This window comes from Saccostrea cucullata, unplaced genomic scaffold (assembly GCF_032062105.1).
Source record: "Saccostrea cucullata isolate Sc308-1 unplaced genomic scaffold, CSIRO_AGI_Scuc_v1 ctg22, whole genome shotgun sequence".
Taxonomy (NCBI): Eukaryota; Metazoa; Mollusca; class Bivalvia; order Ostreida; family Ostreidae; genus Saccostrea; species Saccostrea cuccullata.
Genome location: NW_026936725.1, coordinates 94,853 through 111,768, shown reverse-complemented (window position 1 = coordinate 111,768; position 16,916 = coordinate 94,853). Strand labels below are relative to the sequence as shown.

Below are 16,916 nucleotides of genomic sequence, written 5' to 3'. Positions count from 1 at the left end.
GTTTAATTAATCCCCTTTTCTTTTTCGTTATGTCGGGAATACAAACATGCATAAGAAGAAATAAAAAAAAAACTAAAGACGAAAGGGGTCATTATATTAAAAGAAAGAAAATAGAAGAAAAAACGACAGATCGTAACATAAACGATAACAAGATGACACAAAGCACTGTGAATGGCTTACTGAACACCAGTTACATTCTTTCAACAATTAATAAAAATACATTTATGTAACTCAGTAAATGGGAGACATCACGTTATCCGTTATACATGTATGACCAATTGAATTGAGAAAAGATACAGAAAAATATGATAGACGAGAAGACAAAAATAAAAAAACTAAATCCATTTTATAAGATAATTAACAGTCACATCACTAATTAGCAATGATTTATAATGCACCACAAATATTAACTAGGTAGACTAATAATTAGTCATATTAAAAATCATCATCAATAGTTTATTTCTAGTTTGCAACAATTAAAATTTGAAATCTTTTTTTCCAGACGACATGGAAAATTATCTCTGACCTTATTGATCAAAATGAACATCGAGGAGAGAGAGAGAGAGAGAGAGAGAGAGAGAGAGAGAGAGAGCAAATGTGCATTTGCATGTACATGTAATAACTTGAAATTAATCTTTTTAGAAAGTTCAGATATATTGTCCGTTGTGTGTCTGCCACACAAATTTCTCCTTCTTGAAGTACTCTTTCACTTGCAGAATTTTTTGGAAAATGGTTGGTGGTGCCTTGAAAGATTTTAACAAATTCATTTTCATTCTGTGAGCCATGCAGTTAGAGGTAAAAAGGTTGTTTTTTTTCTGCAAAAACATTGAACTCCCCTTAATTTTTTTTTGCAGTACCTACTTCATATTTCAATTATTATTAAGTTTCAGAGTTCTATATTTTTTACCCTTGGGGCTATTGGAAATAAAAAAAACCCCATTTTTCCTTTAAAACCTGGTTTTTTTTAACTCCACGTGCATTTTTGACAGTAAGCAACGATTATTTGTCTTTAAGAATATAAAAACTGGTAGTTTCCTGTAGATCAATGTAAAATATAAGTTTGAAAACTGTCGTTTCTTCTTAAAAACTTGATTTCTTGATCTCCTTTCAAATTTTTGACATTAGCCTATTAATATTTTGAAATATTAATAGGATTGTTATGTAGAAATTTGATAAGTTTTCTGAATTTATAAAATTATACCCTGGATCAATCTGGAGTCAAAAGTGTTTATTTCTTTACAAAAAAAAAAAAAAAAAAAAAAAAAAACACTTAAATACATATAAATGTATTGTATTTAGTTTTATCTCTGAATTCTTTATTAAAATACTGAATCGACTACGGGAAGTACTTTCTACCTGATCTATATATGGCGGTCAACAGGGCATGCTTACTTCTCCTCTGCACTTGATCCTACTGTCTTCACCATTTACATCCGAACAGCTACTACTGGTAATGTTCATAGTACTTCGATCTAAACATGTAGGAAATGGGCTGTTGAAATTTATATGTCATAAAATGTATTGTTTTTAATAATTGTACTTAAACCTACACTTTTAATGTACTGGTAAATATAATTTCTGTCAGAGGAAGAGTTTTGGCGAAATTGTATTTATAATGAATAATATGAAGATAATGAACTTCAAGTTTTAACATTTAAAAGTGGATAATGATATTAATGATACATGTATTCATATCCAAGGTGCAAAAATGATTAAAGGAAATTATGATATGCTCATCCAGGAATGGAAATCCTAATATATCAGAAGACAAAAATAAAAACTTATAAAATGTATTTTATGAGATAATTACAATGTAGCAGTCGCGTCACTATAATTTGGTATGATTTATGACGCTCTACAAACGTTTGAATAGCCATTCCATAAAAACCAACGTCAATAGTTTATTTCCAGATTGCAGCAATTATATTTCCTTTACTAGATGAAACCGGTAGAGAGTAAATACACATCGAAATTCTGGTAATAATAAGTGAATCTTGACAATTAGTGAAAGCTAAAGAAAGTACACGTACCTTTGTAGTCACTACATGCTTTAGTAAAAGTTTGAAATATGCACATTTTAACGATACACTCGGACTACTCTTTCATTTGAAGAATAACCGAATCATCTTTTCGAATAAAACTGATGGTGTCTTAAACATGTTCATCTTTCTGTTTGTACTATCTAGTACAGTATCAATCTGTACTATCTAGGGAAGTTTCCATTTAAGGTTCAGCTTTCCTTGACCAGTGGTTCCCAAGAAGATTTTTAATGACCCCACCCTATTTTTGCCGTTTCTTGATTAATTATCCCACAATCCCTTGGAAGAAGACTTGGCCCTTCATTTAAGAATTTAGAATCTCCATTACTCAGGGATGCTTTGTACCAATTTTGGTTAAAATTGGTCCTATGGTTCTTGAGAAGAAGTCTAAAATGTGAAACGTTTACAGAAGGACGGCGAGACTGACAGACAGATGCCGGACTCCAATCAATGAGAGAAACTCACTTCAACTTTCAGCTCAGGTGAGCTAAAACTGGTTTCATGCATTTTTCACGCTAGTTTTATCACATTTTGTAATTAGGTTTTAGAATACCATATTTTCATCCTTGGCGCAAATTTGAATATGAGGATATTTAATTTGGAAGCGGACACCTACATGTACGTGTGGGTGTCAACTTGAAATAACAAACTACAAGTATAATGAATATTTTTTTTAAGTGCACATTGATATTAACAGTGTTTATTAATTTATTTTTAATATCCTTTTTAATAGATATTTCATATACTTTTCCTTTTCCTTTTTCTTTCACAAGTGATTGATTTACACAAGCAAAATTCAAAGTGTAAATAATGCACTGATTACACTAACATGAACGTTTGATAATATTAATTCATAGATTGTTTGATTAAGGTTGGAAAGCAGGGCCTTCTCTGACAAAATGCTTTATTGTCTTCTCTCCGATGAAACTGCTGGAAGTTTCTAACACGGTTTTTACATATATTACTCTACGGCCTTTTAGATATTTGACGACACGTTTTTTATTTCATGCATTATGAGTTGAAATACTGCATTTAAGAAAATTATAGGTGATATACACTGAATTATATACTGGTCATCTTTATTATATAAATATAGCCCTTTGATGAGGTCGATCCATAGGTATATCGCCTTCACAGAAAAGCATATCGTGCGAGGTCGATATTCTTTTCTGTGAAGCCGATAACATTTGTTAAATGGCTACATTTGTTATATCATTTTTTAAATATATTTTTGCGCCTCGGGAAATAGTCCTGGCCTTGGGGAACTGGAATCTTGCTAACTCCCTCAATAACAAAACACAGTTTGAAAATAATGGGAACAAGGCACAAGTTTTCTCTCTTTAACTTTTAGAGACTAGAGATAGAAATAAATTAAGCTGTTCAATATAACTGTTTCCTTTATATTGATGGAGAAAAGAGTATTTACTTAATCAAAATACTACATTTATTTGTATCAATTATTGACATATTCAATATGCTTAATATAAAGTAGATCCTAATTCATGGCATTGAGTCGTCTCATCAATTACAGAACATTAAAATATATTAATACAAGATGAAATATATATTTTTTTCATAAACATCAAGTCATACACTGTATTGGCTATAATTGTGAAATCAGTAATATATTTGTTTTACAGAAAATCATAATCAACATCAAGTCGATATGCATTTCAGATTCTATAAATAGTAACTCAAGTCTTTATATGCTGTTATATTCTTAATCATGCGATCAAGTTTGAGCCAATCAGAGAGCTTGGAATAAATGATAAAAATAATATATAAAAATATTTATATTCTACAAATTACTGTAATATATATATAACAGCAAATAACAGACTGGCGCTTATGTGTGTTGAATAAAATAAAATGTAATATTTAAAAGGTCATGCCTATAAATAATTATTTTGTTGCAGAATCCAGTTTCAGAGGTTAATTTTCTCTATGGAGTTCCATTAGTATTATTTTTACACCTTGACAAGGAACACTCTAAATAAGGAAACATCAATCTGCCTGTACCTTTTTAAGCTTTGATATGTTGACAGGTGTAAGATAATTAAATATTAATATGTAATGATAATACAATTAACATCACGCGGTGTCATTTTAAATTAGCGTTAAAAGGGAAAAATTGAACTCCCTTCAATGCGGCATGCATACTAATCAAAGATATGGAGTTGTGCTGTTTTTCAACTCGTTATAAGTTCAAGTGCCCTTTAAACAGGCTATCATGTTTATTATTGAAAATAAAAACAGAAATCACGATCTTTAAAATTGAAATAGGAAGCTAAGAAAAATAATTGAAATTCCTGACATTTGCATTTAAAAGTTGATAGTAGCAATTCTTTACTCGCGATTCAAGCCATTGATTCAATTTTCTAATTTTCAAGGTATCTTTGTATGAAAAACAGCTTTTGGTAGAATTGGGAGGATAGAGCATAGTAGAATGGGTCAAGATAAGATTAATGAAGGAATCTGAAGGATTTCCCAAACAAGTTTTGCAAAAACTGATACATTGAATCAATTTTCATTTAAATTACATCATCTGTGCATGGAATGCTGTATACATGTATTTTACGCAGCATTAGTTATGGTGTTCGTTAACCTGTTATTCTGTTATTGGAATGATAAAAATGGTAGTTAGGCTGGGTATCCTGTCATTAGATTGCTACAAATGGTTTATAGGCTGTTGCTTAAAGGGTAAATTATTTGTCCGGATAACTCCTTCTTCAGTTTTCCAGTTTGAAACTTTTTAAAAACATTTTGCCAATGAATTATTGCACTTGTATCAAAGATGTACATTGAACTGGATTTTAATTTTTAGATACATTTGTACATGTAATTACTAGTTGACGAATTAAGCAATTTTTGCAAAATATTGCATATACAACATGTACAAGTATAAGGTACACTATTTGTCTAGATAACTCCTCCTACAGTTTCAAGATAGGAAGTTCTTATTTTGCAAATTAGATTATGATTGATTAGTTACGCACTTGGCTTTGAATATTAGTACTTATAAATTTTGATTTTTGACAATTTTTGAGAAATATATCAAATGTTAAACTTTTAACAATTTTAATTTCATAGGGTACATTGATCACTGGAGGTCACTTATAGTTTTCAGAATAGAATTAAAAATATTAGTTCTGTTCACACTAAGAATCCTCTTTTGCTGCCATGTTGTTTGCAACTGCTTTCCTCTTTTTCCCATCTTAAACCGACTTTGAAATGGGTCTGCTCTAAAGGCTTTAATCTGATCATTTAATATGGTAAAAGCATGAGTCACATGCAGCAAAAAGCATGGCAGCTGTAGCATCCACAAAGAGTTAATACCAGTGTTGGATTTTTTATTTCCATAATCATTTATCGAGAATTTTCGGCGAAACTTTCCCGGTCTTCATTGTCATGGTGCACTCAAGACTTTTTTGTATGTGTGAGCAAAAAATACAGATATAATAACACAAAATATTAATTAAACTGAACAGTTAACATCATCAACTGCGCAAAATATGTCTCGAAATTTTTCACATCGTCATGATTTATATTACATTGCAAAAATATACTTGATCAGAATTGAGTGACATTTTGGAACTTAATTGCTTTAACCTCATTATAAAAAATAAAAATCATCCTGCCAAAATAAGCTAAAAAGATGAAATTAATGCATTATTATTAGAAGCTGATTGAAGATTGTATAATTGTTGGAATCATTTGAGCAAATCCCAGATTCCCTCACGAGTAGGGCTTGATTTATCGTAGTATCTTAATGTATTATTTAATCCATGATGTCTCTTTCTATAGACATTCTTGCATATTTATCTCCATTACATATTATGTATATTTCAAAAATGTAAATATAGGGTATTAGCAATAAAACTTGTATGAGTAATTCCTTTAATTACTAGTACAAGCTCAACCTCTTGCTGTTAAAAAGAATCTGCAAAAAATGTAAAAAAAAATAAAAAAAAAAAAAAAAAAAAAGTGAGATATGCTAAACATTGAATGATTATAATATGCAATCACTTATGGACCATACATTTTGCATTATGTTGAAATAAGTGAAGATAACGAATATATATATACAATGATCAATCCAGAATACAAATCTGTGAACAGGGCATACAACACAGTGAACATCAGCCTCTGGAATCTTCAGAAGTGGGATAATATTCCTTGGAGGAGTGTGCATCCACAGTTGACGGGTAACATCCACTATGTATTGATCACGATGACGGAATAATCCGTAGTCAAATTTAGTAAATAAACAAACGCCAAACAATTGATAAGTCATACATACACGTCCGTCAGAATACGACATTATATGTTGTATTTGCTTTCAAGTTCATTATAACAAACACAGAATATATAAAATATTAATGTAAAACAAGGTTGTTAAAATCCCTGCAATGTCAATTTATTTGTCAATAACCCGCCTTGGTTTAAAATTATATCATATTCAAAGAATATATAATTAATGCTCTTGAGAATTGAAAAAAAAAATTGTAGACATTAACATTATATGCAGTTAAAATGGAAATCTACTTTATGGATAAGGAATTTTCACGATGAAAAGCTGATTCAGAAGTCATTTCATGTGTCATAAAGTTTAGTTGGTAGAGTAATCGTCTACAGTCAGTAAAATATCCAAATATGAAGATCTAGATGTGGCAGACTTTGTGGTTTCTTTTCTTCCAAGTCCTCTGGTATGCAATTTCTCTGTTGAGTTGATTTATATATATATATATATATATATATATATATATATATATATATATATATATATATATATATATATATATATATATATATATATATATATGTCGATATAAAACAGGTTGCGTCTTACTTCGCATTTAGAAATAGCACAATAAGTTTCCATATAAATTCTTTAACTTTAAAGAAATACTGATTTTACCGAATGGCATAAAATACAAAATTTACAACACGCAGCCTCCAGGTAAATTCAAAATGTACAATATGACAGTATGGTGACATCTCTGTATGAGTGAAAAATTCTGGGATCTAAAACAACAAACAAACAACCAAACCATTTAAAATTTTGTTACTTTTTCTAATTTCTATATCTATATTGGTACAATGTACCTGGCTGTTATTATTTTTCCCAATGAAAATTGATAATATACTAGTTAAATTCTTTAATTTCTTTCACCAGTTAAAAACTCTTGTTAATGTTTTATATCGAATTTGTACATGACTTCTTCTTTATGTCGATTGTCCAAAAATAATTTTTTTTATTGGCTTCCAAAAATAATTTAATTATCTCAAATTTCGTCTTCTGGTAGTCCTTTTCGTATTATGTTTATAAGCAAAATGAATAGCATTTTTCAAAGTAGGTATACCATACCAGGTATTTATGGAAACCCGTACGATTATTCAGGTTAATAACCTTGGTCTGAACTTGCTACTAAAATATATACAGTATATTCGTAAAAATTTATCAAACAGTCATACCACCCCTAAAGGATATGAAACTTAGAGACCTATAATTGTAATTATATTAAATAAAATGAAAAGAATTCCTTATCAAATTTGATTTAAAAAAATCTTTCCCACAATTTTTTCATTAAAACTTATTTCATTCATCATTGGAAGCAGAAATCAAAAATTGTTTTTGATATAATTAATAATTAAATAATGATTAAGCTGTAATAAAAAAGCTATATATAAAAATCACCTGTCGTATATTTTAGGAGAATTTTATCTAGAAATAAGTATTACCTTTACGCAAGAGGAAATATGAACTGATGAAAGCATTCTATTCCTTGCAAAACCATAATGACAAAATTAAAAATACGACAGCCACAAAGAAAGAAAATATACTCTGAAGACATCAAACCTGAATGTAAATTCCATTAATAGGTTTTTGTTATTTCCCATGCTCTGAGCATATGATTTGAAAACATGGATCTACATATATTCAGGTTCAATCCCTGATTATTGAAACTCGTCTGTAGCTTACCACTTTTATACTGATCGACCTTTTTTATGCAAGACGTATTGTACATTGTACAAAGGAACGAGAGATTCATGGGCCTTAATGCTCACCAAAAGTATTTATACATATATAATTAGGGTAGGTTTAAAATCAAACCATTTTCTTTTCGCTGAAGAAAGTGGTAAAAAATGTGTTTTTTTAATACTACAGTACAAATCAAATTATAAAGACATCTAAGGACCTAGGATCGACCTAATTTTAGATGTCAATTTCTAAACGTTTAAATACAATAATCTGAGACAATATTAAATATGTGCCGTGAGTATTGGACTTTTGCAAGAAGCACTAACTTTTACTGTTAACGTTTTACTTTGACACTGAAACTTGTATCATGTCCAGAGGTACAGAATAGATAATAGAGTAAAAAACCTTACTAGTGTTCATTAGTACATGACGTTAGGTGCAGTAATATGTGAAGGCCGGGAGTTGAGGGTAGGATTGTTGTCATTTCTTTCTAGGAGAACTTATTGAAATAACCCGTTATTTTGGTTGAATGAAATGTTGAGCATTTATATATCGTAAACGAGCATCCGTAAATTGTCCTGGTGTAAAACTAAGCCGTCAACTGTTGAAGTCAGCGTTCCTCACAAAAGTCCTGTACATAGGAAATAAAAATCTTTGTTATCAACCGTATCAACTGAGAGATTTAAACTCCATATAATGACGATAAAGGTTTATGGCTGCGTAAGGAAGGAAAGTTGGCGATTGGAAAGTTTAACATAAATCTTCAAAAATAGTTGGATTACCATTTACGTCTTTTTCTAGTAAAAGATCCAAATATGAAACAAATGAGTCAGACTCTGTGGTATATTTTATTTCAAAATTATTGGGATATATAATGGTGACGCATGAATTAAAATTATTGTTAATTGAAAATTTACAAAATCATATATCGCTAATTTTAAAACCTTAACAAAGGAAATTATACAACGAAAGCAAATGAGTGGACATTGTATATTATACTGCCCGAGATAATAAGCTCCGCCTTCAGATTTACCTAGCCTGTATTCCCCTGTCAATCAAATGAATAGGGATAGTACCAGGGTATTTTCACGCTATTTTTTTTTAAAGATTGCCGTGGAAGTGTGCTCCAAAAACCACATACATATTGTCAATAGAAACTTTTATTACCTTTTTTCAATATAAACTTCAAGCCCCTAGTTTTTCCTTGTACAATCAGAAAGTTTTTTTTTCCGATTTTTACATTTTACCGTTTTTTCATAAACAAACTTTTTTCCTACAGACTCTCTATCACTCAAATACTGCCTGTAAAGTTGTACACACATGCCAACTCGCTTTTAAATTGTTTACCAACAAACTAGAGTTTATATATTTTACCGAGAAAACACAAAATTGCATCGTTATCTGCTGGAATTTTTTATTTGATTTGGAAATTTTTTGATTTGGAAAAGTTGTAAAAGGAAAAATTGCATAATTTGGAAAATGAATCGATGTAACAATTCTTAATTTGAATTTCTAGGTTGTTTTTCGTTTTTGCTCCATTTTACAAAGAATATATGACTTCAGACATTAAATAGTCTATTGTTTGTTACTTGCTATAAATTTTGATCTGGCGTATAATTGATCGTTGTTTTTTTTAAGAACAATACGTTTTGAATAAATGAAAGCATTTAAAAAAATTAATACAAATCATTTATTTATTGTTGTGTATTGTGTAAAATGGCATATAAAGACAATGTTTGAATTTTTAAAAAAATGAAATAAAAAAAGTAATTAATAAATTCATTGTACAACTAAATTTTAAGTTCCAACTACTACGTACAAATTCCTATTTTAAATATATCTCTAATCCTCGGTTATCTCGAATTTTTTTTAATCCCTAGCCTGTTTCTTCGAGTTTTAGTAGTTACTAGTTCATGTTTTACACAAAAAAATACACTCTGTTAATTTTGTGGTTTGGAAACGTTGAAAGTGTAAAAGCTTATGCAAAGAAGCGGCATGGACAGACGGTTTCCATCAAAGTACTGCGACTAACTTGATACTTTGCAATTGGCTCGGGTGAGCCTACTGGATAAAAAAAAAACTTTTTCAATTTGATATTATGGCATGAGCTATTGAAATGGAAAGGCGTATCATTACTATATAATGTGCAGTATTTTATTATAACACTCATTAACTTAAACAAAACCCCTTTTATTCTTTGATTGTATTTGTGTAAAATGGCATCTTAAGACAACGTTTGAATTAAAAAAAAATGAAGAAAAAAGTAATTAATAAATTCATGAATAAATTTCATGTTTTCGCTCACGTACAAAATACTATTTTAAAAATCTGAAATCCCTAATTGATATACCATGCATAATCATGTTATTTTCTTTGAAAATGTTCCTGTTTAAAGAATCAATTCTAGGAAAATGTTCCTTAATTTTAAAATGTAAATCAACGACACCAAAAGCATTTGTCGTTTTAACAAATTACATACTTTGTAATCATGTTACATGTAATAAAGTTATTATGTAATCACGTTAAATGCATGTAATAATGTTATTATGTAATCATGTTACATATAATCATATGTGATATGTAATCTTGTAAATGTGGTCAGATACTGGTGTCATAAAGCTTAAAAAGAGACAATATCCGATCGCTGGAAAAACATTATATGTGCTTACTGACTTCGGGAAATCCCTCAAAATGTACCATGAATGACAATAATTGATTACAAGAAGATTAAAAGTTAAATATTAAATTGATCTCGACACTTGAAAAAACCGCAACAACAGTAAATGAAATTTATGACTTCATGTTATTAATTCTTTCGCGAAAGTGTCTTGAGATTTTAGACATTTTTTAATTAAATCGAAACGGAGAGATGCATAAACTTGAAAGATCATGACTTTAAATGCAAATTTGTAATTTGTTTCCGTAAAAAAAAAAATTAACAGATATGTTGAAACCTCAGTATTGAATTCTATATACGACAGCCAACTGATCACTGTCTACTGTCAACTGTACTGTAAAAAAATAAGTTACAACATGTAGTAAAAGTCAATAAGAAGATTAGTAAATTTACTGTCTATACAATTATACTACCTTAAAGTAGTTTTACTATAAGTATCAGGTATATTTACTAGGTAACTTTCACTAGGTATCTAAATATCTATACGACCCCATGCCTCAAATCACTATCTTAACCTGTAAACTGAAAGAGAAAGATTACTAATATTAATATTTTTGCTGCTGCACACTTTATTATGAAATATTTTAAATTGATTTTTAATTTAATTGCATCACTTGAAAATATTATAATTATTATATTTTAATGTATTTTTTGCATGACACATTGTTATATTTATAGATAATTTTGCGTGTTTTGTTATCTTTTGTATATCTTTTCAATAAAATATGTTCAAAACAAGCATCCTATGCAAGAAAAGAACGGCGAACGACAGCATTGTTCTGCAACAATACCTCCAATTTCAAAAAAACGAATATCTATTTTCAGACCTCCCCCCCGGAAACAAAATTCCTCTTTGCAGGTTTATGAAATATCATTTCACAAATTCATATCACAGGTTTTAATAATTACCAGACAGACAGACAGACAGACGGACGGATATCAATACATATATCAAAATTTTGTTTGTGTTATGAATCCAATTTTTCGTTCTCAAACATGTTTTTAAACAAGAGGCTCACTGGCCTTATAGGTCACCTGAGTATCATGCAACAACTTTCCAACATTTGAATTTTGTTCGTGTTTTTAACCAGAAGCCACGAAATTAACAATTTTGACGAATGTTTAAATGTTAACACACGACGAATGGCGCACGACGGACGCCGACAGACAAAAACGGATAGCAATAGGTCACCTAAGTGACTCAGGTCACAAAAAACAAGAACATTTAGTTTTGAAATGTGCATTTCCTCTGCTCAACAATGCATATATGTAAAGCGAAGTGAACACATTCTTTTATACTAGTAGATTTTTTATCATCTATAATAAATCAAATTAATAATGATGATGATGAACTTTAATATCGTATATCTGTTGAAATGAATTTATTTTTGTACAACATCACATGAATCACTGGTCCTGTCAAAATATTTCCTTATCATACATCGATTCATATGTCAGTTTTTGGAATAGATTAAAAATGACGCTCAACATCTAAATTGCAAATTTTAAAGCAATCTATTTTTACAGCCAGTTTCAATCATAGAATTTTGATCAATGTATATAAAAGCCTCATTAACGAAGTCTGCTCATTCCGTGATCAGCCTGAATGTGGAGAGAAATATAATATTTGGTAGTCACATTGGATTAAGTGAGACCAAGATAATATTTCTGGAAAGGTAGTATTAATTAATATTGTTTAATAAAAAAATATTTTGACTTAGGTTATTCTGAACAATTTAATACATTGATGAAGCGGTATAAAGTAATATTGGAATGCAGCCCATATTTACATTTGAAAATTTGAAATACTTATAAATTTTAATGAATTAAAAAAATGAATTAATAAAAATTGAAAAAAAATAAAGATATACCAGGAATAGTTATGAAACAAAAAGATGTAAGCAGCCATAGTTATTGAATAGTACTATTATATAGTTCATGGTGGATATTATCCAGTCCAATCACTTAAACCATTTTCTTTCGGACAGAACAAAACAGTTACAAAAAATCGCCCTGAACTCTACAGAACGCTCCTTGCTTTCACTGAGAATAACATCAAGCATCGATAAAAAGCTGAATTAAAGACGAAAATTAGAAAATTTAATTTATAAAACTTACACACCTCATTGGGATATACAGCAATAATTCTAGGGGTTGGGGGCCGGAGTAGGGTAGTGTGGGAACTGTTCAATGTCCTAGGGATAATCTAATTAAAAAATAAGTTGTTAGAATTTTTTCTTTCATATATGCAGTATTTAATGAATAAATAAATATAGTCGATCAAATAATTTTATCATTCATTTTTTGAAAAAAAATCTATTTCAGATGCAGAAATTAATATTCCTAGCTCTTTTCCTCTCTATGGCGGTGGTCTGTGCAAAACGTCCAAATTACGCAAGCCAAGGAAGACCTAAACTTCAGGCATGTCGATTGGACTGTATATATGACTCCGTTATGTGTTGTGCTCCATGTCGTCTGCTTTTCCGCTCCTCTCGCCAAGGATACCTGAACTGCGCCCGAGATTGTGGATATGAACGAAGAGCATGCTTCACCGCTTGTGCGTACGCCGAAAAGAAAGCGCTTGCCAATGCACCCGTGGTCGCCAAAGAACAGGCGGTTGCACAGGAGGCTCAAGCGGCGACACATGCTGCTCATGCGTCAACGCATGGTGCTAATGCGGCGACACAAGCTGATCACGTGGAAGTTGACGGAGAAGAGACAGGCGAATCAAATGAATCAGTTGAAGATTAAACCAAGCTGTTTGTTTCTGGAAGATGGACAAAATCCATGCACCAAAGCCCACACGCCTGGATAATCTGGACAATCAAAATATCAGTATTCAAGGCATGTATGTGAAACGGGAAAAAATGGCGCGGGTCTCACACGTACTTGAGTCAGACACTGTATAGATGAACTGTGATATAACTTATCGTACTTTTTGAATTATTTATTGAAATATTTTAGTTTTCGTTGATATTAATGTTTATAAATAAAGAAAGATAAAACGATTGAACTATTTGGGATTGTCTTGGTTATCCAGGTGTCTTTGCAAAAAAAGCACTCAATTTTTAAATAAAGCAAAAACATTGAATTTTTCATTATTATGTAATTTTGTGTTCAAGTGGAAATAGGATTAACATATGATATCTAATTATAAGTTTCACAGAAACAGTATGATGTATGCATGCTTTGATTATATTTTTGACAAAACCTTCAAGAATTAGAAACATTTGTTGGTATGATACATTTTTTTTTCACTTACACCCTTAAACTTCACAGTCCCTCGGAATTTAACGCTTTACCACCAAGAGGCTGTATTCCATGAAGTGGTCATGCATGCACAGTTGGTTTGAACATTTTGTCAAGACGTTCCAATGATAGAGTCGTACACAAATTCTTAAAGATTCGATCGCCCTCTAATATTTAGCAAGCTAATTCAGAGAATTTGTGCACCCATTTACATATAAGGAAAAGAAAGATCATGCGCAGATCGGGGGTGGGAGGTAGGGGGTTTCGGACCATACAGATATCTGAACTTTACAAGGATTTTACTTCTAAGGAACTTTTTGGAACATTTGAAATCACAAAATTTTACCAAAATCAACACCATAACCAGAAGTCTCTGTCGAGACTGAAGCTCTACTGGTTTGCACTTATAGCAAAGGAAGAGAAAAGTACTTAAGCAGTTGGGAATTGAAACTTAACAACAGCAATAAATAGAATAATGATCCTTGATAAAGTCTTTTTATGTTCTTAGTGTAGTCTACTTGTGTGCCAAGTTATATTGAAATCAGACTAAAACATTAGGAGGAGTAGCATTTTAAAGGAATTTCACAGAAATTTCTATTTTTAGTAACCACGGCAACACCATTCATGGAAATCAAAAACAGATACACAGAATTATGGATCTTAGTGTAGTCTACTTGTGTGCCAAGTTATATGGAAATCAGACCAAAACTGTAGGAGGAGTAGCATTTTGTAAGAATTTCATAGAAATTTCTATTTTTAGTAACCACAGCAACACCTTTTATCGAAATCAAAAAACGATACACAGAATTGTGTATCTTAGTGTAGTTTACTTGTGTGCCAAGTTATATTGAAATCAGACCAAAACTGTAGGAGAAGTGTTTTAAAGGAATTTCACAGAAATTTCTATTTTTAGTAACCATGGCAACACCGTTCATCGAAATCAAAAACAGATATACATAATTATGGATCTTAGTGTAATCTACTTGTGTGCCAAGTTATATTGAACTTAGACCAAAACTGTAGGAGGAGTAGCATTTTGTAATAATTTCACAGAAATTTCTATTTTTAGTTACCACGGCAACATCGTTTATCGAAATCAAAAACCGATAAACGGAATTGTGTATCTTAGTGTAGTCTACTTGTGTGCCAAGTTATATTGAAATCAGACCAAAACTGTAGGAGGAGTAGCATTTTAAAGGAATTTCACAGAAATTTCTATTTTTAGTTACCACGGCAACACCGTTTATCGAAATCAAAAACTGATATACAGAATTATGTATCTTAGTGTAGTCTACTTGTGTGTTCAGTTATATTGAAATTAAACCAAAACTGTAGGAGGAGTAGCATTTTGAAAAATTATTTACAGACAGACGGACAGACAGCTAGACAGACAGACGGACAGACGGACGCATTTTAATTGTACACATAAAAACTCACGACTTTGCAACTTTATATACAACTATGCCCCACGATAAATTAAAGTCCTGGCTTTCTGACATCGACAGTTACTTTTTCAATAAAAAATGAAGCTCGTAAATTTACTTACCTTGTCATTGGTCCTTTGCAAAATTACTTTTAAAAAAACATTTTAATTGTACATACAGGTTTCTGACAATATCTACATGTATGTGGTTTTTGGAGACACAATTTATTACTAGCATACATGTATGTGGTTTTTGGAGACAAGGTCTTCCAACAATCTATTGGAATTTCCATGGGTACCAATTGCGCCCGTTATTAGTAGACCTATTTTTGTATTCATATGTACAGCAGACTTTGTTCAAAATATTTTACGTGAATAGAAGAAAACACTTGCTGTGTCCTTCAAATCGACATTTAGATATATCGACGACGTAATATTAATTAGCAATATTTACTTCCATTCTTATGTCGACACGATATATCCCGGTGAGCTTGAAATAAAAGATATCAAAGAGTCTGACACGTCTGTTTAAAAATATTTGGATATTTTATTAGAAAAAGACTTTAATGGTTACCTAACAACAAAGTTATAATGCTTAACTTTTCAATCGTCAACTTCCCTTACTTATCCAGCAATATACTTTTGTCACTTGCATACGGAGTTTATATACCTCGGTTGATTCGATACGGAAGAGCATGTCCTACGTACATGTATGAACAATTTTTAAAACCAGGTAAGTTATTGAAAAAAAAGTTGATGAAGGAAGAATATCAGCAGTCTCGTTTTATTAAGTCATCATTTCGAGATCAAGTTCTAAAGTCGATACAATGACCTAATCAACAAATATCATTTATCATTGAATCAAATGCTTAATGACTTTTTTGATACTGATTGTTGGGCTATTATTTTCACACTGAGTTGTCCAGGGATTTTCCGATCATGACAAGGAGCATAAGGCGGGTGTGACGGGTCGGCAGGGGATGCTCACTCCTCAATGGCACCTGATCCTATCCTCTAGTGTTATGGCTGACCGTGTATACTCCGCTCTTAATGTGTAAATGTTAAATGGACATTTGAGTTCGAATATTTTTCGTTATCTCCACACTCTTTATTTTAAATCCCAATAGTCTGCAAGTTGTCATCTAGTCCGAAATATCTGAAGTTTTCCGCCCTTTTTTCACGATTTTGATATTTTACGTGTCAGGAAAACGTCAGAACCGGCGCCTTTACGAAACTGTTGAATTGCCGTCTCCAACCGGAGGCGGTATTCTCGAGTTGAATGTAGACTCTTGCAAACCGAATTAAATTTCAAAGTCACAAGTTATCAATAGTACATACTTTTAGTACTTACCAATATTGTTTCTATGGTTCTTATTCAAAATATACAATCCGTATATAGAAAAGATTTCATCACATTGTCAAGATTTGTCCTCATTTCGTGTATTTTAAAATCTTCCAAGTCCTATAACGAAATGTGGAGTGATATTTTCTTTTCATCGATATTGGTGAGTACCAGAGGCATTGTGCTTTTGATTAATTCTGATT

At 31.0% G+C, this 16,916-nt stretch overlaps 1 protein-coding gene across 1 annotated transcript; it reads left to right on the top strand.

Moving 5' to 3' along the window:
* Nucleotides 1-12,280: 12,280 nt before the first annotated feature.
* Nucleotides 12,281-13,790, top strand: LOC134246340 (uncharacterized shell protein 1-like). The gene is made up of 2 exons (XM_062728689.1): nt 12,281-12,375; nt 13,025-13,790. Exon 2 carries the CDS (start codon nt 13,025-13,027, stop codon nt 13,448-13,450), a length of 426 nt encoding a protein of 141 aa, XP_062584673.1. The 5' UTR covers nt 12,281-12,375; the 3' UTR covers nt 13,451-13,790.
* The last annotated feature ends 3,126 nt before the right edge of the window (nt 13,791-16,916 follow it).